Source organism: Sitodiplosis mosellana, unplaced genomic scaffold, assembly GCF_009176505.1.
Source record: "Sitodiplosis mosellana isolate CC-2019 unplaced genomic scaffold, AAFC_SMos_1.0 Smas_scaffold_1, whole genome shotgun sequence".
NCBI lineage: Eukaryota > Metazoa > Arthropoda > Insecta > Diptera > Cecidomyiidae > Sitodiplosis > Sitodiplosis mosellana.
In genome coordinates this window covers 22,679,090-22,706,995 of record NW_022595244.1, presented here as the reverse complement: position 1 = coordinate 22,706,995, position 27,906 = coordinate 22,679,090, and the positions used below count along the sequence as shown (strand labels likewise).

The window sequence follows — 27,906 nt, the reverse complement described above, 5'->3', positions numbered from 1 at the left end:
GTTGAAAGTTATGCTAAATAATTCATCAGGGAGCTGCTGCAGTGTGGAACGACTCGATTTGAAAGGTTGAAATGTGATGTTTCCTAATTAATATCGACGTGTGCGCAATGTGATTTCAGTCCAACAGCTTGAAACGGCCTGAAATGGCTGTGCGAAATTGAGAATTGCATCGTTGAGCATCGCCAATAAGAAGAAGATGGTGAACAAAAAAAAGCCGTGTTGAATCACGCATATTTTTGCAAATGACATTTTTTACGTGCGATGTAACAAAACGATTACAAATGTCACGTTACCCGAATTTATTTAGTTTCGGTAAGACATTTTGCCATGCAGCTCCATGCACATTTGGCGACAGAGAGACAGACACCGAAAAGAAAAACCTTTTCCACATGCACACAATCACGTTTATCAATTTGCGTACATTTTTATTGCCAATCAATTACCGTTACCCACTAAATAATACTTAACATTTTTACAAAACCAAAGGCCGAGTGCCTAAATCGTGGCCAAATAACAGTATTAAAATCTCAGTCGAGAGGAGAGACAAAAAAACACAGACAACAAGCAAGCAAGCACAACAACATTAAAATTACAATAATTTCATCGTCCTTTTAATTAAACAAGCACACAAATTGGTCAACCGCAACAGACAGCATACCGTGATTGAAAGTAATCATAAATTCATTGCTGAGATCAAAAAGAGGCAAATCGCCCGAGGCGATAATTCATTAACCGAAAGAAAAGCGTCTCAAACTGAAAACTAGGCTAAACTTTATGTGTTTAAATTTTTTAGCCGTTGATCCCGAATTTCCGATCGTGTATGAAAATAAATTTCGTGCAAAAGTGAAAGAGAGGCGTTCTGTTTTATTTCTGAAACGTGCCGTCATTGTTCGTTTAACAGCTTTAGATTAAAAGAGTTCTGTTCGAAAATCAATTAAAACGCATTTTAATAAAAACCCAACGGTAAATCATTTTCGATTTAATGAACATTCACTCCTTTTGAGCTCATAAACAACACACTGACTTGAGAAAAAAAACGGTTTATTCGTTTCGATGGCACATCTATTTGTTTACATTGCCGCTCGTCTTGTGATGTCATTCCGAATTTGCGAATATTAAAATCGATGCGTATCCGGAAGCGTTCGAACAGAAAAAAACCGAGTCAGGCGACAATGGTTTCAGCAAAAATTTGCACGTGCATTCTCTCTCTCACTGTTTTCAACACGTTTGAGCCGACAGCGTTTTTATGTAAAAGGAGTGCCGAGTTGAGATTTGTTGTGCGTTGTGTGTTTTTTTATTCGGCCAAAGCAGCAGTCAACACATTTGGAGAGAAGGCAAGCAAAATAATTTGGTATGGAGCCATGTGTGTGTGTGTGATGACTTACTTCTACTTGAGAATTATTCTTTAGCTTCGTCAGTGTGCTAACACTGTGTTTTGAGTACGTGACGCAATTAAAAATGCACGGCCCAAGTCGTTGTTGTTGCATTGCCTTTTGCTCTGTTTATTCTCTCCTTTTATATGAATTTCGATTGGGCTTTGTGTTTACAACGGAAGAAAAAAGAACGGTTCTCAAAAGGCTTTAGTATTTTGTAATATGTGGATTTATTATGTGGATAAATCTGAAGTTTACCGTTGATCATTATTGTAAAATTAAAGAGCGCGCGTTTCGATATGTATTCCTTTAATTCTTGTTTTGATTGTTTTTGCTGCAACAACAACAACAACAAAAAGGCAGCGAATGGTGAAAACGAAGTAATTGGATGCCAAAGTGACTTGATGCGGCAACAGCTTGTGTGCTAACAGATTGAATTGAATTTGAGATTGACTTGAATGCATTTCATTTGGTGTCTTTGTGCGATGCCTTTGTTTTTTTTTTCCTTTCTTCCTTTGTTCAATTTCAAATTTTGGACGCAGAACTGCAATAAGTCAAGTAATTGTGGCAAGCTTTCAACTGTTTGATGACCATATAAAAAAGTGCATATATCATGTGTGATTAATGCTGAAAACAAAAGTGCAACGAAACACAAAAATAAAACACTTTGTTGCCGGCTGTTGTTGTTGTTGTTGTTGTTTCGGTCGTGCGAAAATTTATGAGCATTATCCGATACTTAGGACCCCAAAGAAAAGGCGTACTTTTTTCAAGTGTGGAAATCGAATGAAAATAAATTACTTATTAAATATTGTTTTTCTCTTGGCCGAATGAGAGATTTCTTTTCGCCACATTCATTTTGCGAGCTTAAAACAAGAGGAGCAAAAGGTGCTTCTAAATCATCGAATGATTAAAAAATCATTTTTCGTCGCTCTCTCTCTCTATCTCTCTCTCTCTCTCTCTCTCTCTCTCTCTCTCTCTCTCTCTTCATATAATTACGATGTGAGAAAAAAAATCAGCACTCGATAAGTCTTTTTCGCTTTCACTTTGCCAACCACGATATCGATATACCTTCCACACCGATTGGATGCTTAACGAATTTCAGCTAATTACTTTACTGATAAGCTAACCATTTGGCCAAATTTCCATAGCGCTGTGTTTCATAAAATGAAAGTCGGAAATTTGTGTACAAAAAGTTTCTTATCTCATCAGCAGGCCACATAATGGCGTTTTTTGGTCGAAAATTAAAAGCATTTTTTAGCATTTGAAGTATCTGTAAAAGTCAACTAATGTGTCAATTAATCAGTGATACCGAAATATTAAAGAGTAAAATTAATTCTTGGAAATGTGCAGAAGAATGTGCCTTTTAAACACATTGTGCGGTATGCTATGCGTGCACGAAGTAAATGAATTTCGAAATAAAACATGAAATTGTGATTTAAGTCCATTTGAAGAGAGCCTGACTGAAGAGTGCTGCACAGACACACACAATATACGTGTTACGCAAGGCAGTCAATAGCAATGACGGAGCCTGATTTATATTGGATGAGCAAACAACATCCGAATGATACAAAAGTTTCTCTCGATGTGTATTTTTTTTCTTCTCTTTTTCTTCTCGTTGTTTTGCTCACAGTTCGTGCTGTCATGAAAACATTGCAGACTCAATGATATCCACATAATATTCATAAGCTTTGAGAGTATAACTCGATTGTATGTTGTATTATTGCCGATTGTGAGATAAAATTCCAAAAAAAAAAAATCGAAAAAACGAAGGCGAAACTCTCAAGAACGAAAGAAATGGACAAAGAAGATGCAAGAAGGAACAGATTGTCTGTGTGCAGCTTATGTTACGTTCGGTCGGTTGGTCAAGCGATCGATCGGCCGAAATAAAACAAAAAAAAAAATACATTCAAACTGTATACACAAAATCAAAACATGTAATTGAGCGTTTGGTTGCTGGCCATTCGATTGCTGCGTGAAAGTGATTATATGAAGTGAACTCTTTGATGCTTTGCGTTGCACAATGATTCCCTCACACCTCCAACAATCAGCCCAAGCCTGAACATATATAAGTATGTTTCGCTTGAGTAAAGACATTGTTCTTGTTTTTTCTCTTGTCAGAAATCATATTTTGATTGGCGAACGATAGCTGATCAACTCAAAAATACGTCAATTATGGCAACATAATTGTCTCACGTCATAATCAAGTCAAGCACACCGTTAACACAGTGCAACACAGTTTTGAAATCACGATTCCAAAGAAAAGGCTGCGTTTTAAGAGTAACACTTCAAGACTTCAGAAGAAAACATAATTGTTTATGTAACATTTCGAAATGTAAAATTCTACGCAATATTTTATTCCAACTTCAAAGGAAAAAGTTTGGAATTCAAATTTTATTCGTCAGCGTGAAGAGAATTCTTTCCTTTTTTATTTATTGAAAAACAGTTTTCTTTTAGGTTTTCTGTGTTAACGAATAATGCACAGTTGTTTATTAGAAAAGCGGTGAATCGAATTCTAGATGGTATATTTATCACAGTGCAATAAAAATCACACATCAACAAATTGGACTGTACGTACATTAATTCAACGATATAATAAATGGATATGTGGTGCCCATTATTTTGCGTACAAGAGCCAAATGTCAGTGTAATTACTGGATTATTTGTGCACATTTCGCAATCCATCTGTTGAGGTTGAATCAATAAAAGTCTCGTGCGGTAAAAAATTCAATTCAATTTATCAAGTCGTTGCACGATTCCAAAGAAACATTTGAAACGAGCATGATCATTACACGCTGACGGTGTATATGCTATTTAAGGAAGTTATTGGAGTTTTTGAATTAGTGTGTAATGTGAAAATTTTCTCTAACCATAGTGTATAATCAGCATGTTCAATGTTCATTCTGTGTTCTCAATGCAAATGCGTGAGTGAGTGATCGAATGAAAAGGATGCGGCTTCTCTGTTTTGAATTTATTTTGAGAAACGAACCGTGCGCCGAAAATCTGACACACATTTTGCACCAGAATGAGTCAAGCTTCCGAAGTTGAATGCACAACGGCGCACTAAATCTAACACTTTATCGTGTTGTTTACAACCATTGCCCATAATTGATGATTATTGAACGAAAAAGAACTCTTTCATAGAAATAGATCTCTTTTGTAAATCGATTGGAATGGGCTTTTCTTCCACTTCGACTCTCTCGCATATTTTTTTTAATGATTTCATTCATTACTTGGAATATGCCGGTATTTTGAATATATATGTTGCAAAGAGACTGGAGTCCAATAAGTTCAAACGGATTTTTCAAAGACTATTCACACACACACCGTATGATCTATAGAAGCTTGGGAATCATGTTTAATTTCGCAAAATGTACGTAATTGGCAAGATGCAGTCAGAAGAAAATGCGAAACTTATTGAAAAAAGCCGACTATTTGTTTCGTATGCTGACGCTAAGATTTGTATAACTGTTCTCATGCGCAATAATTTAACAACACCGTGCATATAGTAACAAAATGGAAAACCAATGAATTTTACAATTTAATAAATTGCTTTTGCTCGTTCAAAAGGCATAGAATGGACCTTTTTTTTTTCTGTTCAATTGATCGAATATACCGAAAGTCGATTTTTCCAAAATTCATATACATTTTAATATTGTAAACAAGAGTGTGGAAAAAATAACAATTTCCAGTATACTATTCAAATGGAATTCTCCTGATGTGAGTAATTCACGTAAATAGAATTTGACATTGTAAATTAAAATTATTTTTGATTGTTTGTATTTAAGTTTTTTGCGTTTTTATGAATTGTTCTATATATTTTTTTTTTGCATTTGCTGCCATAGTACTGACTTTATCTTATCATACGATAATTTATCGCATCCATCATTTTGTGTGCTATTTTGATTTGCATTCCTCAGATAACGATGGAATTTATCCAATTGAGTTTATCGTTATTTCTCTCACAGGTATTGCGTCAAAGCAAAAAATAAAACGAACAATAAAACGCCAAAGCCGCGAATTTTTTTGGAATGATGACACACCAAGATACAGTCCAAATAATAATATACAGTCGCGAATTGTTTTTCACTCCAAAAAAAAACACATCGTCGAAAAACACTCTCTTCAATAAGTCCGATTTTCATATTCGCTGCAAAGCCATAATTGCATTTAACGAGATCACGTTCGAATCGCGCTGCCAACCCAAATCTTCTCAGACGATTACTAAAGGAAGTTTTGCAAATTGATTTTTTTGTTTTGTTTTTTTTTGTGCGTAAATTACAGGTTTTTATTGACATGATTATCGAGATAGAGGTTTCGTTTCAATTCGGTGTTTTTTGGCAGCACGCATTTGGAAATTATAATGGATTTTTCATACGGTGATTCAAGAGCGCACATGGCCAATAATCAAAGTGAAACCGTGATCAAATCACCCTTGGCGATTATGTCGAACAAAACGAATGCGGCAAATGAACGTGGCAACGTTCATTCGAATGGAAAAGAATGGAAAAGGTAAGTATGCAACTGTAGTTTTTTGTTTACCGTAATCTGAGCAAGTGAACGAAATGAAAACGCTTCAAATGCAAAATTTGCCTAGTTTTCGGCGCTTTTACATTCGATTCTCTTTCGCAGAGCAATACCAGAGGCTGGCTATATCACACTGGGCACCATTCGATATGGTGTGAAATTGAGTCAGGGTTGTCTTTCGTCGAACTGTACACATTTCCGGTCATCGTCACTTAGCATGGCCGAACATATTTCGAAGGCGTATTCATCAAGGAATTCCACATCAGATATTCATTCGTTGAGCAGCGAACATGACACAGAACCACAAAGCATAAATGGTTTTCGGAGTATTGTTGAAAATACAAATTCGTCCGTTCATTCTTCGTCAATGCCAAATGTGTGCGATAGCGACAATAGTGATGTCACTTCGGTGAGTGGATCATGCTGTTTGAATACGAAAAAATGCTCCCTTCCTTGGATCAACAAAATGGACAATCCAAGATCAAGCGATTTATGTAAGTTTTCTTTTGTTGTTGCAACGGTAGCTAAACAGAACGATATATAAATTTGGGTTAGTGGGTGTGTCTGTGAGTAAGAGGAGTCATGAAGAATCACCTCATTTTCCGTCTTGATCGAATGAATAATAACAAAAATGTCTCAATGATAGCTATTTATTCAGGATAGAGCGATCGACATAATGAAAATAAGCGCATTCGCGCACATAAACACCAACCAATGTAAACACATGCACACGCGCATATCATGCTGATCGTTCATCAGTTCAACATACACACACATGGCTGTGTGTTGTTTAAAAATAAAGTTGCTTTCTCTTTTTCACAATTCGGTTAGCATTTTTCATTTTTCAAAGTCGATTTTTCTTCGTTCGCGCGAACGGAAAACACTGTGAAAGTAGTATGTCGATCGGGTGATTGTTTCATGTCTCTGTGTCTGTCTCGCATGCGTAGCGCATGCTCACAGTTATTTTTTTTCTTCTAAATGTGCATTTACTTATTGTGTTGTGGCTGAATGAGTGTGCGTGCGTATGTTCGTGTGTGTCAGGCGTGCTCGGTGCGATCTGAATTGTGATTCACATAATCTTACACGTACAAAAGTCAGTCAGATTGAATTGATGATTTTTATTTTTGTTTCCAGCCAAGAATAGAATGGTCGGTTCGGGCCGAAGCCAGCCGAATGAATCGGTCACTTGTGCAAGTGATCAACAACAGCAGCCATTTTCCAACTACGAAGCGAATAAAGTCAGTAACAAATCAACGAACGTTAATCCAACATCGGCTAATTTGACACTGTGCGGCGATTATTCTACGGTGGAAAATAAAAATCGTCAACAATTTTCAACGCCAATTTGTTGCCACATTTCAGCAAATCAAATCGATAATAGTCATAAATCAATCACATCGAGCGAACACAAACACCCCGTACATTATCTGGATGTCGTTGGGAAAAATCAGAATAAACGTAAAAATCGCCGTCTATCGCCTACACATCACCAACACCATCATCATCATCATCATCATCACCATCATCAGCAGCAGCAACAGCAGCATCACCAAATCGAGTGCGAGTGTTCGCCGTTGCATGCGAGAAAATTAAGCGAATATCCCACAGCCAAACCATGTCACAGTGAAAATCGAAAAATAATCAAAGTTGCCCATAAATTCAATAGCAATGTTGTTCATTCAATCGGCGATCAGTCATGGGTTGACGCAAATAAAGTGAATGGCTTCAGCAGCAACAGCACCACCACCACCAGTGATTTCCACGTAAATAAAGCAAAATTCCATTGTTTAGACTACGATCAGTGTTGTTTTTGTTGTTACAGTGAATGCAAAAAAGGCTCACGATTTAAAGCCACCAATTATAAATGTTATGATCAATCAGTGGAATGTTCGCAACCGCATAAGAACCCATCGAATCTGTGTTGTATTGGCAGTGAGGCAATCGTTCCAACGCATTTAAATAATAATTGTAAATCGTATAAAAATCAAAATAATGATCAAAATTCGTTTTGTAAATCAGACACAACCACTGAAACGGATATTTTGGAAGCGAACAAGTGTTTAGAGCATGACAATTTGTATCATCATTCAGCGCAGTTCTATGTTGATTACGCGATCCAGCCATCAACACAACGCAATCAAAGTGATAAATGTGCAAAATCTCAAAAGAGAAAAACTGACCCAATAACAATTTCAAATGAAACGCCATTGAATTATTTGCGACGGGTTCAAACGACCAATGAAAATTGTAGTGATTGCATTGGACAATTGGATAAAACGTTCATCAAACAATTGAAACGTCTTCAATCGATCGATTATTCCTCGAAACCTCCGCCAATTCTCGCGGAAGTATTAGTTCCAATAGTTCAAGAAGATCAACAGAAATTGGTGTGTTGCTCGAAGAATGTGACAGCTGTACGAAAAACGGCCACTCTGTTTATGATCGGTAGTGATAGCTCCACTTTAGTTGGAAGCCAACCAAAACTTAAAGATAAATCGGAACTTGTGCGCGACGATGACTTTGTCGACACGTGCCAACAAAATTCAGCGAATAACAACGATTTGAAAACGCAATACAATAGGAATATCGATAGATGTTGTGAACCATATAAATCCATTGACAGTAAAATTCATCGATTGACGTCAATTTCAGCAGCCAAAGAATCTCATTCAAAAACGGCCAACGAACGTAATCAAATCATAAATTATAAAATACGCGCTGATCGTACGCATAAACATTTGAAAAGTGATTGTGATGAGAATCGGGCAGAGGATTGGGAGAAAAGTCAACGCAACGACAACGACGACGACGACGAACAACAACACTGCCACAACGGCAGAGGCAATGATACATTCGACAACGAAGGCGTTAACGGTGACAACGACGAGTATTTGTGTCATTTGGAAAAATTAAATTTAGCTGATACAACAACTGCTGGTTCAGTCGCCGTCACCACTGCCGAACACACAGAACAAAAATTTAAACAAAAAGTCGCACACATTTCATCGACGTATCGAGACTACGACGACGACGACGAAAACGGCGCCACAACAACACACACCACACCAGCTGCTCCATCATTAACGGTGGAAAATGAACTTTTTGCCGTTGACAAATCAAAACAAAGTGAATACCAAGTGAATTGTATTGAATGCACGGATCAAAGTGCAATCACATCGAATGATCAGTGCAAAATTATCGAAACGATCGACCATAGTGTGGAAGCAAGTGTGAAAGCGAGTGAAAATAACCGTGAATTGTGCATAAATGATGATGAAAACACGGATTCTGAACCAAGTGTAAATTTATTGTCTCATGAAAATTTAGTCTTAAGTGCAAATACTGAGAATATTTCAAACGAAGAGTGTACACTTTTTGAACATAAACCCATTCAAGCTTCATCGTCTGAATATCAAAATCATCGTCTTTTCAATCGACGAGCTTCATTTGATAACAACTGTGTCGAAAAGGATTTGGCTATTTTTGTGAACCATCGCCGAACGAATAGTAGCGGCGGCGAAGGATACTCATTCGACCGACAATCGAATTTAAATCGCAGTTACATTGACTCAATTTCGGACAGATATCGTAACATTCAAAACACGATTGATCATCGATATGCCCATCATTTAAGCCCAAATACCGTAAGTAGAGCAAACACGTACCTGAAATACGTGCACACATGATTTCATTTCGCTTTGAAATCAAATATATATGTGTTTTTCATCGGTTTTACGATTCAATTTGGTTTCTAAATTCCGTTTTTATGTGAGATTTAAAGTAAACAAAATTCCCACACCAAAAGAACTACCAGCCATTCTTCAATCTTTTTCATATGCATCAATTTCTGAATAAATAAATTTGCCATCGATTAAAATACATTAAATTCGTCATTTTCCAGAAAGAAAATTTGGCATCGATGTTCATTTCACTTCGATTATTTCGATGAAAATAAGATTCTTTTCGTTTCAGTCGACTAACATTTTAGGAAATGGAGAATTAAACTCATAGTCACTCGATTTGTTATGACACAATTTTCATGTGCTGGCATCACTTGTGTTTTTTTTTTAATGTCTATGAAAAATCGGATTTGAAATTGAGAAAAAGCAGAAGTTTTTGGGTGAACGAAAAAAAAAATGAATCAAGGAAAAAGGCAAAGCATTCAATCAACAGAACTGAAGTATAAGTCTGTTAAGCAGCACGTAAAATTCACTTGAATTCTATCTATTTTTTTTTTTCTTGATGAAAATTATTTTTAAATTTTTCATTTAAGAAAATGACGAAGCGAATGAACGTGCGCGCGCACATCTTTACACTCACTCACCGACTATACATGTGTGTGTATGTGTTATGTGTACGAAGTGGCTAACGCTTTTGATGTAGGCTCTTCTTTCATCTGTTTCGGTTTGGGGAAGGAAAAAAAAAACGGTTTTGCTAATTCTTGGCGTAGACATAATGAAATGTGATCTTTTTGCTTACGCGCAACTCCCACAATCAACTCTTTCACTTTCATTTTAACAGAGATACAAACATAAACGAATGACACCGACAAAAACATTCAACCACAACACACAGTGCAACATACCGATATTTGGTCGATTTTTCGAAACATTTTCGAATACAAAACGTTGTACAAATTACACAAGTCAATCTCGTGCACTTGTCAATCGCAGCCAAATGTCGCACAACGAACGCAAAGAAATACCATTACAACGAACTGAATCGAAAATCGATCGCATAGAACATGACACACGAAAAAAAAAACGATTACGCCAAACTTTACGAGAATTTCCTCGACACTTCATTCTTAAATTGCCAGATGTTTTAGTGTGTTTTACTGTCTGTTTGACTTTTCAATTTGAGAAGTACTCTCATCTTTCACAAGATTTCGTTGACTTATTGACTTTCTTTCGTAATGAAATGAAATCATTATCCTGGCCATATTTTTCAATCATAACGAAATGTAACGATCGGAACTGGTATACATTCTAAACCACAAAAGACAGGAGGAATTTCATCATTTAACTACTAATTTCATCTTAATTCATTCTTTAATTCATTCTTCTCTATTTCCCACTTTCTAACAGCAACTAAATATGGAAAAACGTCACAATACGTTGGATCGTTGGCAGCGTTTACGTTTTGGTCGAAGAGCAGCATCGAATCCACCGGAAGACAAAAAAGTGACGAATCTTGACATTGAATTGGCTAGTAAGCGATCAAGTGATAAATTGGAGCGTCTGCGTGAAATAACCGAATTGTTGAAAGGTCCACGAAATAATAGCAATACGCAGTCATCGACACCGACGAATGAAACCACAAGCAAAAATGAAATTCCACCGATACCACCGCCACGCAAACCGCGAACATCACTACACCGCAACAGTGGTAGCATTGAAAAATTCATTGACACATCGGCTTCGGAGTCGGGGAGTCCCATATTGGGCACCAAATTTGATCATTCCACCAGTGAAAAAAAAGAAAGCGACTCAACGTCAATCGGCCAGAGTTTGTTTCATGTTCCAACGCCTAAGCATTCGTTAATCGATACGCTTCGCCCGAATACCAGTGTATCGAATTTAGAAAGTATTCTAAAGACACGTGATAAAGAAAAGCCAATGTTATCGCTCCCAGAAGAAGGTAGTCCACACAGAGAAGTAGAAAAAGAGAAAGAAACGATCGTTCCAAATCGAACTGCATCGGAAACATTGCGCCCGACTGTGAATGCAAACGCACAAAAAGGGATTCCATTTCGGAGTGCGTCATTTTCACAAGTTGATTACTCATCGGGGAAATACATTCGATCAGCATTGGGCGCCCTTAAAGCATCGTTGAGTAAAGCGAAATCGCCGCCATTGAGTTTCTCATGTAAAAAGGAACGGAGTGGAAGCTCCAGCCCGGAAGATTCAAAACTGAATGAATGCACCGACATTTGGATACCATTGAAAGGGCCTTGTGATAAACGAAATGATCTGAATTTAGACTTAATAGACGCATCAGCCACAGCCAATATGATATTAGAAGAAGAGTGTGAACATTCACCAACTTCCAACAAAAGTGACACATGTATTTCGGAAAAGGTTCATTCATGGCCGATGAGGACAATCAACGCCGCACAACTGACCGTTGATTCACCGCGTGATGAAACGGCTATACAAGGCGTTGATAATTACTTTGAAACGGCCAATCCATGCTTGATTCCAATCCCAGTGTATGAATGTTCTCACACCGAATCGGCTGACCTACAACTCGGTGGCGGTGAAGTGGATAACGAAAATGTTCTGAGTGATGTTCCGAATAAGACTTTAATTGTTGAACCAAACGAAGGTGATATGCCAGCTTTTTCGGAAATTCAATCCAGACAAATGAAATTAAATGGAAGTGTTAATAATTTGAATGCCACGCACAATGACGAAAAAGAAGGTGAACGGAGTACGCGAAGCTCCAAAGCAGACGACTTAGCAGATAAATTAAGACAAAAGGCACAAAGTCCAACATTGGATATAGACGCATTGCCAGCAATTGCTGTTACACCTGGCTCAAGCGTCAGTGGATCGTCATTTGAAGAAATGGAAAATACTTCGTCACAGCAGCCAAATCGATCTGATTATAGCTCTGATTATGGGGTCGAAGTTCGCAAGCGTTACAGTAACGAAGATAAAAGCAGCAATGAAAATCGTAGCGATGACAGCAATCAATCAACATCGACATCTGGCACAAATTCGCCGAAAGGCCATCACAATGAAAAGCGGCGAATCGATAAATCGAAACGTCGGAAAGGAATGTACATTCAATGGGCAACATTGGACAAACATAATAAAGAATTGAATGCAGTTTCATGGACGGTTGGCGATGATAGTTCGAATGATTTGAGTAACGTACCTGAAATGGACAGCAACGGTCAACCAATTTGGCCAATCGGCGCATATCGAAATGAAACTCTGCAAATTGATGGCCATGAAAAAACACGCAAAAATAATTTGAACAGTTTGTCGTCATTGGAAGCCACTTCACCGGATTCAGTCTTTACAAGGGTAAATTTGGATAGTGCCGGTGTCAGTTGCGATGAAGCCACCCAACCAACATCAGCATCGTGTGATGTTTTCACACCCGACTCTGATTGCGGCCGACAACCGGTTTGGCCGCAAAGAGGTACAACTCAAACACGTCGACAAAGCCTCTCTCTGCAAAGCTCTGAGGAAAAGGATGAATCACAGGCACCATCACCGCCACCATCAAAACCACGTAGCAAAATATTCGTACTGCGTTCCGATTCCATATCAGACAATGAAATGAGTGATAGAACGCCACCACCTCGGGATCGAACAAGTCAAAGTCCGGCACCCGATCATGATTTAAAACGATACTCAAAACGACCACTGCGAGGGCCATACGGTCAAATGCTTGAGGCTGAAATGAAAAAACCGGCCAAACAAAACTACGATGGTTTATTAGAAGAGCTTAATCGTTCGGAAAGGTAATCCATCATTTACATAAAACATATTGCGAGAAAGAATTTATGGTAATAATTAAAAATGTTTACCCACCTCATTTCAGCCCATACAGGTTGTCGGCAAAGCAACGTGATTCACATCTATTGGCCTATGATGATATAGTGCCACCATTCACGCAACGCAGCATTTCAATGGGTAAATCATCATCGTCACGAAAATCCAGCGAAACGGAAAATTCACTACCGATTCCCATGCACACCCGGGCTGCGTCAACGCCAGCCCATATGGAAGCACCACGAGACGAAGCCGTACATGCATATCATAAACGTTTCCCGAGCTGCGTTGAAACATCACCGCGAAAAGAAACGAAAAAATTCTCCGCCGACCATTATATCGTACGAAATGCAGACGATCGCCATAGTAAACGTGCAATGTCCGAAACAAAAGAGAAACTCACCAAACGGAATGCATCATCGCCGGGCGCAATATCGCTGTTGAGCAACGCCGAAAAAATGAATCGTTTTGATGAGCGTGGTGGCAAAGCGCCAATGAAACACAATCAATCATTGCCGCTCAAAGCGACCCCGGAACTATTGGCCGAACTATTGAGAGGCTCCAGCGAAAAAATGACTACGGCCGAACAACATGAACGAAATGAAAAAGTGATAAATATGGATGCGTATGCACTTCCTATGGCTGTTCAACAGTTTTTGGTAAGTGTTGCTTTTTTTCCCTGTTGCTCTATTTACTATTTCCACATCGTTTGGAATTCAATTTCGGTTGCGCTGTTTCCTATATATGCGCGATATGGCAAACGGCTGAAACAACGTGCACGAATTGCGCACACACACACACCGTAGTTAAACCTTCAGAAATAGAATACCCAATGTTTGTGAATCAGTACAAACAAATATGACCTACTCTACGTTTCTGCAACAACAACAACAACAACAAACGGACCGACACTCGCCATTCGAGAGTTTTTGCGATTTTTTCTTTTCGTTCTGCTGTTTTGAATCGCACACACATCTCTCTCTCTCTCTCTCTCTCTCTCTCTCTCTCTGTGATGTTTGAAATCGCACAGCCGATTCGAAATCAAATTGCAATGAATATTCAGAAATTTCTATCATTTACACGATGCAACTGTTCAAAACAACTATCGTCTTACTTCGCGCTATGCATTTGGATGTTTGAGCGCAAAAATTTGCAATTGCCGGATGAATCATCAAACAGTTTTTTGGGGCCAATTTTATGTGAGTGATGAAAATATTCGCGCGAAAACACATAACGAAAGCAATGAAACCAAAACGACAAAATAAACAGTGGCATTTAAATAAAGTTGAAGCAACAAATTCTGGCTAATTTCTGCCAACGGTGCTTATGAGCAGGAAACAAATCTCACTCAAACACATACACTGCGAGCTGGCGAGCGAGCGAGCAATGTGATAGGCTGTGAGTGAATGTTTTTGAGAGAGACTCGAATTTTCCGATTGGAACAAATGCCCAACTTTCCATTCGGTACATGCGCTCTGAATCGTTGGAGTGGCCACATTCATCCGATGCCAAGTGTTGTGTTTATCATATTGTGAAAGGGAAAAAAGATGGAAAAGACATACACTTTTTAAATCTCATATCATCAAGAAGTTTCGGAACAAATTTCATTTAAAAATTTCATTCCTCAAATTTGTTTACAATGGCCCTTACTGTTTTCATATTACGCATCCCATGAAAGACATAATAGAATTGAGCAAATTTTTTGCCTTTTTTCCCTTTTGCACGAGCAAAAATTCCAAAGAATCATTTACACATGCACACTCTTGAAAATGATGAAAAGTTCCCATGTATCTTCTCAGTGACACCACCACCAGCAGCAGTACGCATTGCGTTTGCGTTTGAGCGAGCTAAGTCAGAAGCAAGTGGAAAAAATTTCCAATCGATGCATCATTTAGAAAACTAGCCATTTTTTTTTACTCAAATTGAGTGAAGTATCCTATAACGACGCTGTCTTTCCACGTTCAAGCTTTATGCTTGTCGACACAAAACAGAGTCGAACTGGGAACAAAGCTTTCTTCTATTTGTAGATTTTCACTCATGGGAAAATGTCGACATCCAGATGAACAAGGCTGGCAGGTCGAAGCGAACATAGGATTCAGTTAGGCATCGCTACGCGTCGACATTACATTTCTATTTTGCTTGCACTTTGCGTATTCGTAGTTTTGTTTTTTTTTTCTGTTGGTTCTATTATGTGCTCAATTCACAGTGTGTGGTTCAATGGAATCCGAAAAAAGTGTCTATTTCGACCAAAAGCATAAATCAAACGATTAGTGTTGAATAGCCAGCAAGCCAAACGGGCTGCACAATAAAAAAAAAAGAAAGAAAACAAATTGGAAAAGTCCTCGTTTATTTCCCGTGTGAGCAGTGACAAAAAAAACGCTCTCGTTCGTAAAACAGCCACAAGAAAAGTTTTTCTATCTAAATTGTTTTGTGTAAATGTTTGGTTTTTTTTGCTACACCCCTGAATGGCGATTTTATTGCTATTTTAATTGCCATTTCCGTGGTGGCAATATCCATTTACTCGTTTACTTAACGAAAACTTGTATTAGTTTGTCTGATGTTTTGCTCTGCTATGGTTCAATCTATAAGCGTTGTGGTGTGAATTCATATGTGAAGTGATTAAAAAGTCGTTGTGTAATTCAGAATTTGCACAATGCGAAAACGCCTTGGGCAACACAAATCTATAATAGTTTTGGTTAACTAACGAATTTCACATAAGTTATGTGTTTGTGTGCATGCCACTCAGCATCACCGAGCTATAGACGATTCTTTTTTCCTTGTGAGAGCGAAAGAGCATTACTAAAGAGATTGCATAAATTTGTTACATTATTATCGAACGTGGTGAAAAAAATTCCAAGAAGAATAAAAATAAAAACGAAACGCACATGATTATATTGATTAGCTGTTCGCATTGAAACTGATTATTTGTTGAACAACAAATGCCCGTGTGACGCAAATAAATCTGCTACTTTCCATCCGGTGGTGAAGCTTTTTAGCATATAAATGGTCTCGGCGCTTTTTTCCCCTTCTCTCCGCATGCTTATCCCATTAATCGATTTGTGGCTTTTGATAATATCGATTGTATCGCTTTTTTAAACAGATAGAAGATCGATACAGCGGAGAGAGAAAAACAACCAATCCGTGCTGAAACGATTCCATTCTTTCTTTTTTATCCCGTTTTTATGTGTTCACATCCACTGATTCATCGCTCATTGAAACTATCAAAATGCTGTGTTTTTATTGGAGAGCCCGCTGTTCATGTTCAATGGATAAAGAGATGTAATAAGACTCGAAATGGCTGTATAAAAAGCTTAGAAGCAGTGCGCGCGTGTTTCTACATCAATCGAATTTATTTTGCTCCTTCTTTAAGTCTCTCTTTTTCTCTTTCTTTCTTTCTCCCCCTACCTCATTATTTGCTGCTTGTATTTGATCAGCACACGAGAGCGAAAAAAAAATGCCATAAAATCGATAATTTTGATGTGTCGCATGTATAAAATCTTCATAATTCTTTGCGGTGTATTTTTTTCGTTCGCTTGGCAAATAGAAGTTGAAACGAAACATAAATCGATATTGAAACGCAAAAGAATAATTTAATGGTAAATGATTTGAGCTTATTTGGAATCAAAGCATCGGAATGTTTTACTGTAGACGACGACGACGACGATGTGGATAAAATAATTGAACAAGTTTTTTTTTTACTTTCATATTTTTACACGCTTCAGTTTACTCTTTCTACTCTGGATGCGTGTTTGTCGTGTGATTGTAAGTGGCATGTGTATGTGATGCAAACGTAGGGTAAAACGAAAACTGAACGCACACACCAAAGAAAAAAGAACGCGAGAGACATTGCAAGCGAGAGATTTTCCAACGGCGTCAAGTCAATCCACTACCAACAACAACAACAATGCTAACAATAAAAGAAAAACACAAGCCAGGCAACATACAAATTGATAGAGGGTAGACTTTATGTTTTGGCACATGTGGAAGAGAGAGGGAGGGGGAGAGGGAGAGCAGAAGAGGAGAGCGTACGATAAATGCATGCGTCTGTGATATGTCGTTTGCTTCGAATTGTCGCGTGTGGGTGCTTGGCCTAGAAAATTTTTCACGCGTGTTACGATTTTCATATGTGTCGTTCGTTTCCCGTTCGCTACTCTTTCGCTATTCTCCCATTTGATGTGCTTGCAGTGAATGCTGTGGAAACATCCATTGATTCTCTCGGTGATCGTTTTATTACTCTTTCTCTCCGAATGGCTCGTACCTGCTGCATACACTAAATTCCATTAGGTGCTCGCAATGAACAAAGGATTATATTGTGATAAATCTTTTCATCTCTATGGATTTATCGAAGGAAAAAAAAACGTAAACTAATTTCGATGATTGGAAATCTTCGATAGGAACATAAAATGTGGTGAAATAAAAGCGAAAAAATATCCTGTATTCTATGCACAATAAAACGAAACGTGTGCGTTGGTAAACAAATGGTCTCTTTCGAAAGGTGTCACCTATTTCTTCTTGTATTATTCTAAGTGACGTACTACTTGCTTTAAATATGAGGTTCATTTACTTTTGTTGAAATAAGCACGTTTTCATTTGCCCTTGGAAAATATTTCGGACCTTGTCCATAGCACTAAACGGTGTATTCACTTTTATTTATTCGAACGATTTGCTCTCCGCCAATACACAATGGAAACTCAATCAGCTGCGATAATATTACGCAATTTCATGTACGCAAATTGAATATATTTTCAGTGGAAATCGATCACACGAACCAATCCACCATCAGCGCAAACACCACATGCACAGGAAACGTTCGGAAAAATTTAATTCGCATTATATTTATTGCGCTGCATTCGAAACGCGCGCATCGAATAGGAAAAACACCGACGAACATCAAACATTTCATATTGTAAATTAGGCAACGTTATATTGACTTCGGTTCGTTCGTTCATTCGGTTCGAATTTTAATGTTGTGTTATCTCGTGTGAAACACGTTCATCGATTCGTTATTATGATAAGGCGAGCTTGTACATAAAAGTCCTCCCTCTCGTTCGATATGGATTTTATTTGGTTTCAAAAGCGACGCAACAAGCAAATCAATACAAAACACCATAAACAACGATTCAATATAATATAGATTTGGTGTTCATTTAATCTTAAACTCTCGATGTGTATACATTCACTAGCTATAAGCTGCGGTATATTGTTTTGGCTTTTGAATCAATTTCGGTTTTGCGTATTTCGTCATTGACAAATCCCCAGCACTTTTGAAAATATTCATTTTACTTTGCATCGAACAAGGTGGAACAGAGAAAGAAGTAGAGAGAAAAAGAGACAGTAAATGGATAGACTGGAAACGAAATGAATCGGTTAGAATAATCTTGACCTACCAATTTTTCGTAAAATAAAACCGAAACATAAAGTTGGTTTAAAATAGTAGAGAAACATAGAAAAATATGTGTTAAATTGAAATATTCTGAGCCGTCAATTGTACAAGTAATGATTTTTATTGATAATGCTAACCCCCCGTGTAAAACGTAGAAACGGTTCGTAAGGTACCTTTGCATATACCTTGTGTATACATTCATAGGCATGAATGGTTTTTTCTTTTCATCCTGTCTTTCGCAAATGTTTACAGCAAAAAAAAAAACAATATTCGTTCGCTCCAATGCATATATACGCTAGGTATACGAAAAAGTCTAGATGCCTTATGAACCGTTTCTTTGGTTCACTCGGGCCAATACTTGGAATTTGGGCATATTTAGATTTACCAAATAAACCAATGTTGTTTCACCGCCGCTCCGAGGTTTTCATACAAACTTCCCATGCAGACGGGAAAGCCGAAAATCGATAAAAAGTTTAAATTTTTTTTTCCGATTCTAATGCAATATTCGGTGTGCTGAATCTATTGGTGTTATCGCCACATCGAAATTCGCATTCCTTATCAGTTTGTTATCACTGAGAAGCAGTTCTTAAAATAAAGAAGAATCATGTTGAATGTTAACATAATAGAGAAACATAAATACGTTTAAAATAAAAATAAATCATGCACAGAGTGAAAATAATAGTGAAACATAGCCATCTTCACTATTATTTTCACTTTGAACATGTTGCATTTTTATTTTAAATGCTTTCTATGTTTCTCTACTATTTCAAACCAACTTTATGTTACGGTTTTATTTTACGAAAAATTGGGGGGTCAAGATTATTCTAACCGATTCAAATGTCACATGGCCGTTGAAAAATAAACTGCGTTTCGAAATTTGGACATCGTTAGCGCGGAAAATTGTTTGTGCTGGTTTCATGATTGATGATGTTTCGAATGTTTTATGACTCACAGGTGATCAGTTGTGAATGTTTGTGTATGTGCGTTTTGTGTTCGGTTCGATTTTCATTCAATAATCACACAAACTATTTTCCTATTCTCCCATTTGCTACTTTTTCGCGCGCACACAACACGAAATAGACGAAAACGAAGCGAAAATCGAAGTCGATAATAAACATAAAAAACTATTTAAAACATCTGTTCTTGATTTTAAATCGAATTCGGATGCGATGCGGCGAGAATTGTGCTGCGCGTTTTCTTTTGCTCTCTCTCTCTCTTTTGCTGTGTACGATTTAGAATTTGTGTGTGTATTGTATGTGTTGCCGGAGTACTTGATGTGTTGAGTGCAAAGGAGTTGCCAAATACGTCGCTTATTTTTAGATTGGCTTTGAACGCGCTCGCCGCTGAACCGAAAATTCGATGTCATTCATAGGAGCCGTATTTATCGGTATCGTGTAGCAATTGGTGCCAATTTCACACGATTCACCATTAATCCAAATCATTTTAAGATTCTTAGACTTTTTTTCTGCAAGATGGGACGTGTGAATAATGTGATGATGATGTTAAATGGTTTGCAGGCGCTTTCCGTTTGGCCCTGAATGTTGTGTGTGTGTTTTAATCGCAAATATTTTGCCTTGGGCATTTGTATACTTTATAGGCGTCTAAGTGGTTCATTCAGTTTAGCATAAAACTCCATGCTAAATAATGTTAACTCCCCTTTTGATCTTAAAAATACGAGATTCTTGGAAGGTCGCAAAAAGTTCCAAATGTTTCCGTTCAGTAATTGAGTCATGATTTCTAAATACTTTCAAATGCTTTTGTTTCGTTCAACATTTTTATGCAATCTCTTCAATGCATTTGAATTTTTCTCCGTTTTTTTTTTCTCTCAAAGAAATGTCATTGTAACCAAACTCAAGTCATAAAAAAACAATTCAGCTTGATAAAAGACTAGAGTGTGAGTAAGTGGTGAGAGTACTTTCGATTCAAAGTTCCGACGGTTCGGTGGTAGAAAATGTCGGTTCTAAACACAAACTCTCTCAATACAATCGACGCTAGTAAAAATCTTGCCAACGAAACACATTTAAATGATACGACGAAAATTAGTGAAAATCGAGTATTAAACGAAAATACCGTAGCAAAAACAACCATAACAGCAACCACAATGCCTGCAGCAACAAATCCAATGAATGCCACGGTTACTGTTCTTAATTCGAATGCGTCATTTCCACCGTCCGAGCAATGCTCGGATTCTGAAGAGGATTTTGACCGTACTACCCGAAATCTGGGCGCACACAAATGGATTTTCAACTACAAAGACGTAAGTTCAACGAACTCAGCTGTCCATTATTTTGAAATAGACAAACGAAATGAACACACCCGAAGTCGCTTCGACGAAGTAGAAAATAAAATGGAAGATGTTTTTGTAGTAAGTGACAGAATAACAAAAAAAAAAACATTCGAGTGGGTGGGTGGGTCCACCGGCTAAGGAAGTGATTAAAAATGGAATATGCAAACATATTGATTGTGAAAGAAAATCATTATGACTTGTGGTTTTCTAGCCAAATCGCTTTTTTCATCCTTTGTTCACCAATATATTGATTCTGTTCATATTTCTATACCTCTTATCCTTCGGACAATGAAATTCAAATCCGGAGAATGTGAATATTTCATCCTTTCTGGTTGGTTAATCAATAAACCCCTTTCAATACTCCCATACATATATTATTCAATTCTCAGGAACGTTCAGCGGTATGAATTGAAATTTCAATTATAAATAAAGTGATTACAAAAATCAACGAAACATTTTGATAATGGCGATAATTGCGAAAAAAAAATTTAAGTTTATCGCCGTAAAAGCATTTGCTCTTAATTAATCAACACGCAACAAGAGGCTTGGCTTCGGTGCGCGGGTCATCCGAAAACGTTTTTTTTCCACTTTCGCTTATGAAATATTCATGTCACGACTAGAGGATTGACGTGATTTTTTTTATACGTTCATCGAAAGGGGGATGGAAATAGGATACGATGAGCTTCGTCTAAAATCGATATGAACTGTGGTTTGATAGGCAAATGACCTACATTTCTGGACTCGAATACAGTCAGTCTACCATCCACATGAAGATTGAAATATCCGATCCTGTCACCGGTGCACAAATAGAACTAAAATGATATCTATGCAAACACAAGCCTGTACAGCTGAACTTGCATTAATATACCATTAGGGTACGAAGCCAGTGATGGAAAAAGAAATAGCTGAGTTATAATTATTATGGAAAAAAATTCCCTTTTTTCCCTCTAAAAATAGCGTCGCCTCGAACAGAATAAAAATGTTCGTAATATCATTTATTGCTCTTTCCGGCTTTTCTTTCGTTCCCATTCTCCATTTGTTTGTTCATTTTTTCGTTCGCTTCAACCAAGACCAATCCTGTTTTCATTGATTTGCTTCGTTTTTATTCACACACGATGATTGGAGAAAAAAGAAATTATTTTATGCGTGAAAAATGCAATGCAAATTATTGTACGCCGAATATCTATGCTTGATTTATATATCTGGTATTGTGTACGATCGCATCATTTTCTAGCCTTTCACTTCACAAATATTGTAAACAAACTCAACACAAAAAATATGTATACGTATACATATTTCATGCTATCATCTGTTTTCCATCAATTGAAAATGGATAGACATGTTTTCGCGCCGCGCATATGTGCGAGACACACGGCGGATATGGAGGATACGATTATTATTGTTGAGCGTGTGAAGCCACCACTTCGTAGCAAAAAAAAAAACTCCAACCGCCTCAGTACAATTACAACACAATGGGGCTTGATATCGATTTTATGTTTATAAGAGTTTTGCGTTTTAATTTATTTGATCCTGTTCAATCAACAGGTATTCACAGCAACGACGCTTTGTGTTGCTTGTTTCGAAGAAGAAAAGAAAAACGAAAGAAAAACACTTGAAAACTCAACGGTACATTATTAAAATCGCGTGGCTTGGCTTATTAATTGAACACCAGTTGCGGTTTTCGTTTTCTCTATATGTACTCCTCTACTTGGTCATGAATAAAAAAATGCACAGAATTTTTTCATCGCACATTAATTGAAACAGAAATGAAACGCAAATGTCACGATGATCCAAAGCCAAGGAATGAAATAAGAAAAATAAATAAGTGTTAAATGTGGACTATAAATCCAAATCATTCTCTCTCTCTCTCTCTCTCTCTCTCTCTCTTTCTCTAGTTATGAGGACATAACGAATAGATTCGACCCACACGATTCATGTAAAATGGCTTCATTTGTCATCCATATATAAACTATTTTTAGGAGCGTACACATCAATTGAAGCAACGAATTTAATTGCGTTCGCAATGGCGAATCGCGCGCGCTCACTGTTTTTATTTCTTTCCTTCGATTTCATAAACTGTACATTATAGAGCTTACAACGATATATTGCCCCATTGAAAACGTATCATCGGAATCGCATGTCAGCTTCTTGTGTTTGCTTCGTCTTTCTCTCTTTCTTCAATTCAATAGCATGAAACAAATGCATTAAATGTGTTTAATATATCAATCAAAATGAAATTCAGTCAGGACGTAAAATATGGTTATATATGTATATAAAGTAAATTTGATGCTCTTCAAAACGGCGCATTTTTCATTAATGGTCGATATTTTTGTTTGCAAAAGAATGAAGAATGTTCCATTTTTAATATTTTTTTCTATTGAAATTCGCCATGCCGCATTCGAAAATTTCATGGGATTGAATGAACGGGAACAATCATTATCATTATGATCTAATTGTTGTTTGGCCGGAAAAATACAACAGAACAGACGTAACGATGTTTTTATAGCACACCACAAAAGCACAACAATGTAACGAAAAATCACGTTTCAGCTTCACTCGTTTCACGATCCATTGCCACTTTTTACTTGTTGTGCATTCTCTTTCTCTCTCTCTCACACACACATTTTACAGAGTTAATTAAGAGAAAAGAGAGAGAAAAGTCTCTCCCGCGCGATGAACGCAACTTGTTTCCACTTGCAATAAGCAAAATTGTGTTTTGCTCGATTTTGAAACGTACTCTCTTCCACCCTGCCTCTCTCTCTTTCGAAATTGTGTGTGCAGTCGATTATAATGAAATGGTAATAATAATTTACCACTGAACTAGCAAAATGGTACATTAACTCATGCTTTATGCGCTTGCAGTTTGCGATAAAGGACAGCAGCTCTATAATTGTTTGTTTTTTTTCCCTTCATATCCCATATATTGAGGGTGTTTGCACATTAAAAATAAAATCGATAAAGATGTAAATGTTGTGATAAGAAGAGGAGCCAGCCACACAATCTACTCTCCTCTACTACGAACAAACCATCGCACCAGAGATAGAAGCGAAGAGGGAATTGTTGTCTTTTATTTCCTTTATGGAAATAAAATCGAATAAAATTCCTATCTCCACATCGAATAAATTCAGTGTGTGTATGCATTGGGACGACGAAAAAAACAGTACCACGCTGCATATTCAACAGTAAACATGAATTTCATTGCAAATCCTTTCGTGGCGAGAGCGCATTTTCTCTACGTCAGTACACGAATAAAAAGAAGCGAGTAACGCAAACAAATACCTCAAATACCGAAGCAAAAATGCAATTTAAAATGGAAACGTATGGAATGAAGTGTGTGTGTCGCGCACCAAAGAGTGAGTGGAAGGAGAAAGCTCGAAAGAATTGGTAGTCAAGTTGTTAATATAAATATTTTGATTGAGGTGACATCGAATTCGTCTTGAATGCATTCGCATTGTTAAATCTCTTCCTTCGAGCGAGAGATTGCAATCGCGCGTTGTTCCAACATTCTACGGGTTTTCGAACAATTTCTGCAGTTATTTTCCTCGAGCTGAATTGTTGTTGCTGCTGTTGCTTATTTGCTTACGTTCAACGTGCTTCCTCTTTTTTTCATTCCGATATTTTATTATTTGCGCGATGGTAAATGCGAGTGTATTTAATACGTATAACCGTACTGTTTGTACGTTCCACGTTTATTGTTTTGCCCATAAGCGCGCAAATATACAGAACAAGGGCGTCTATCTTTATTATTAACCACATCGTAGATCTTGTTGTTTTGTATATTCTGTCGTTTGTTCATACGAAGTAATTTTCACAAATTTTCCACTTGAATGATGAACGAGAAAAAGAGAAAGACACGGAACGAAAGTACAGCAATAATGGCACACACCAACTCTAACACACACATACGCTTACGATTGAGCAGCTTGTGAAACGCGTTGCATGTGATGATTTCATGGAAATAATAATATATCGAATATTTAGTTAAATTGTCACACTCATCAAATATTCTTCGAAAGCTTTGACTTTTTCTCTCTCTCTCTCTCTCCCGTTCTCCCTTTCTCTGTACAAACTCAAAGAAGAGCGGATAAAAAAAACTTAGAGTTGGATGGCGCTAACGCTCTTAACTTTACGGTGCAAACAATTGAAGCGCATTAAAAACTATAATGTCAGTTCACGTTACAGTTCATATGATCGGGGCTTTGTGTAATTGGAATTTAAGTAGGACGAACGCGCGCGCGGCAAAAGCAGCAGCAGCAGCAGCGACATGAACAGAGCAAAATTTATTGATCGATGTATTTGCATGCAATCCACACAATTCAATTCAATGGAAAATCTCCCTATCTGCATGCAAACACAGTTTCCCGATAGTGTTGGGATTTTCCTCTCGCTCACTAAGACATTCCTACTCGTTTTAGCATCGAATATAAATCCGATTACCGTTTCAGTGTGTAATTTTATTGGAATCGAGTTTGAAAATAAAATTAATATAGAGAAATCACAATACGCCATTAAAGCAAACCTTGTAATTAACGGTTGGGTTTTTGTTTTTGTTTTCATTCGATTATCTTGACAGGATACGCGAACACACGTTGTCGTCGAGCTATTCAACACAGAGAAATCGTACGTCGAGTCACTGGAAACGGTAGTCAAGGTAATGAAGTTTTCAAGTTTTCGATAAGTGCATTATTGCTTGTGGAAAGACACGATAAATTGAGTGCTTTTTTTTGTTTTTTTTTCCCCTTCTTTTCTTCTTTCTGTCATTTCACAGAAATACTTAAATCCATTGAAGTCACAGGAGAATGCATCACTTATTGAAGCACAAACAGTCGATGAGATTTTCCTCATGGTCCCTGCCATTCTTAATATTCATCAACAATTCCTTGATGAGCTTCGTTCACGTTTGGAGATCTGGGAACCGTTGCAACGCGTTGGAGACGCTTTCGTTCAAGTGGTATAATCCAATATGACATCCGAGAGAGTCAATGCATCATCCATCCCGGCATAAGAAACTAATTGTAATTTTCATTTTCAGTTTTCAACATCGATCGTTCTGGAGACATATACATTGTTCGTAAATAATGTGAATCGTGCAAAATCGGCCATTCGAAGTGCATCCAATCATAGGCCAGCATTCGCTCGTTTTCTCGAAAATATGGCACGCGAACACAAAGGCAAACTAACATTGGACAATTTACTGATCAAACCAGTACAAAAGTTTCCCAAGTATGTACTCATTCAATTAACCATTCTTCTTGATTCTTTTTCAATCAGATTCAATGATTATTTGTTCAATAATGGCAAGGATTGAAATTCTCAATTGTACTTTAACAAATTGATGCATTTTAATAACATTTCATTTTGCTTTTCTTTTCTTGTCACTCCATTTCAGCTATGAATTGATGTTCCAAAGACTGATTAAGCACACAGACGAAGAACATCCGGATCAGAAACCGCTGCAAGAAGCTTTGAAATTGGTACATGACATTCTATTGCATTTAAACTGCAAAGAACGTGAAGCACTAGAAAACGACCAACGCGAGGCCACTCTACGTGAACTTGAAGTAAGGATTTGAATTGTCATTGAATCAAATTGCCGATATTTATCACAAGTTTTTTCCTTCAATTTTCTCGTTGCGTTTCGTTTCATTTCTTTTCATTTGTGTAGGGCGTCATCGAAGGCATTTCTGATTTGGTGTCAGGCGATCGACAATTTTTATCATTCGATTTAGTTTCAATGCCACACGGTCAAGGTGGGCGCAAAGAACGTGGATTTTTCTTGTTCAATGATTTGCTCATTATAACTAGCATCAAACGACGCAGCGGAACTATAAAAAAACCAAGCATGTAAGTTAAACATCTAGAACGCGTGTATATACTTGATTGATTACACAAATACAAAAAAAAAATGAATGATAAAAAATGACTTGATTGCAGAACCTGCCCGATGAGTGTTGCATCCACTCTTGATACAAATAAATACAAACTGCTTATGAAAATTGCGATTGAAGATCTAGACATTATCAAAGGTAACACTTTTCTTTGAATAAATCAAATTAGCATATTCAATAAAACCTCTTTGTATCAACAGCTAAAGATGAAAATGTGCGAAAAATCATGAGAGAAATCGAGTATTTGACGGAAGATTGCACCAAACTGCAACAAATCCTTGATATCACCATGAGCCTTCGGTAAGTGTTCCATACCATTTCCTTGGAACAACAACGTTGAATTTATTGCATATTGTTGCAGATGTCCGCATCAAAGCATCGAGGAAAATGTACGGGAGTTACAGAAAGACTTGCAACGACAATTAACCGATCGACAATCAAACGATTCACAGCTGTGTATATTGGAGTTAGCCGTGAGCCAATCGTAAGTGGAATTTAATAAGAAAAATTTCATCAAATTAACTTCTCAAATTTTTTTTTTTTTTTTTGTGGATTGAATCGTTTACCTCTTTTTCTCTTTTTAAACCAGTGGAAGTCAATTGCAGCACATGACTGTTGTCTTTCCGAAGTCGGAAAAACGTACGCAGTGGGAAAAAACATTTAACGAAGTTAAATTGAAAATCACAGCCGCACTTGATCATCATCCAATACCCGAATTCATCGGTAAGAACACGTGCACATGATTTAAAATGTGACCAAATTTTCAGCGATGCAAATCAATTGAACAATTTCAGACAAAGTGTCGATTCGGAAAACCCGCGCTGGACTTCAGTTCACGTGTGCGGCCGCAACGCTTGGCGCACAGAAGGATGTGTGGGTTTGCAATAGTGACGGATACGTGGGCCAAGTGTGTGTGCTGAGTTTGTCACCGGAACCGACCGTA

The 27,906-nt window shown here is 37.4% G+C and overlaps 1 protein-coding gene across 4 annotated transcripts in view; it reads left to right on the top strand.

The window, feature by feature from the left end:
- The window catches only part of LOC129575866 (uncharacterized), a 41,464-nt gene that overhangs the window by 11,578 nt on the left and 1,980 nt on the right, over nucleotides 1-27,906 (top strand). For all 4 annotated transcript variants that reach the window (XM_055460044.1, XM_055460035.1, XM_055460016.1 and 1 more), the window contains 15 exons: nucleotides 5,655-5,882; nucleotides 6,003-6,391; nucleotides 7,032-9,541; nucleotides 10,985-13,374; nucleotides 13,455-14,064; nucleotides 25,649-25,726; nucleotides 25,844-26,026; nucleotides 26,108-26,298; nucleotides 26,465-26,636; nucleotides 26,741-26,919; nucleotides 27,010-27,101; nucleotides 27,164-27,263; nucleotides 27,325-27,447; nucleotides 27,553-27,686; nucleotides 27,758-27,903. In XM_055460044.1, the coding sequence (XP_055316019.1) occupies nucleotides 5,734-5,882; nucleotides 6,003-6,391; nucleotides 7,032-9,541; nucleotides 10,985-13,374; nucleotides 13,455-14,064; nucleotides 25,649-25,726; nucleotides 25,844-26,026; nucleotides 26,108-26,298; nucleotides 26,465-26,636; nucleotides 26,741-26,919; nucleotides 27,010-27,101; nucleotides 27,164-27,263; nucleotides 27,325-27,447; nucleotides 27,553-27,686; nucleotides 27,758-27,903 (7,446 nt within the window). In that variant the 5' untranslated portion in view covers nucleotides 5,655-5,733. The remainder of the gene's footprint in view (nucleotides 1-5,654; nucleotides 5,883-6,002; nucleotides 6,392-7,031; nucleotides 9,542-10,984; nucleotides 13,375-13,454; nucleotides 14,065-25,648; nucleotides 25,727-25,843; nucleotides 26,027-26,107; nucleotides 26,299-26,464; nucleotides 26,637-26,740; nucleotides 26,920-27,009; nucleotides 27,102-27,163; nucleotides 27,264-27,324; nucleotides 27,448-27,552; nucleotides 27,687-27,757; nucleotides 27,904-27,906) is intronic.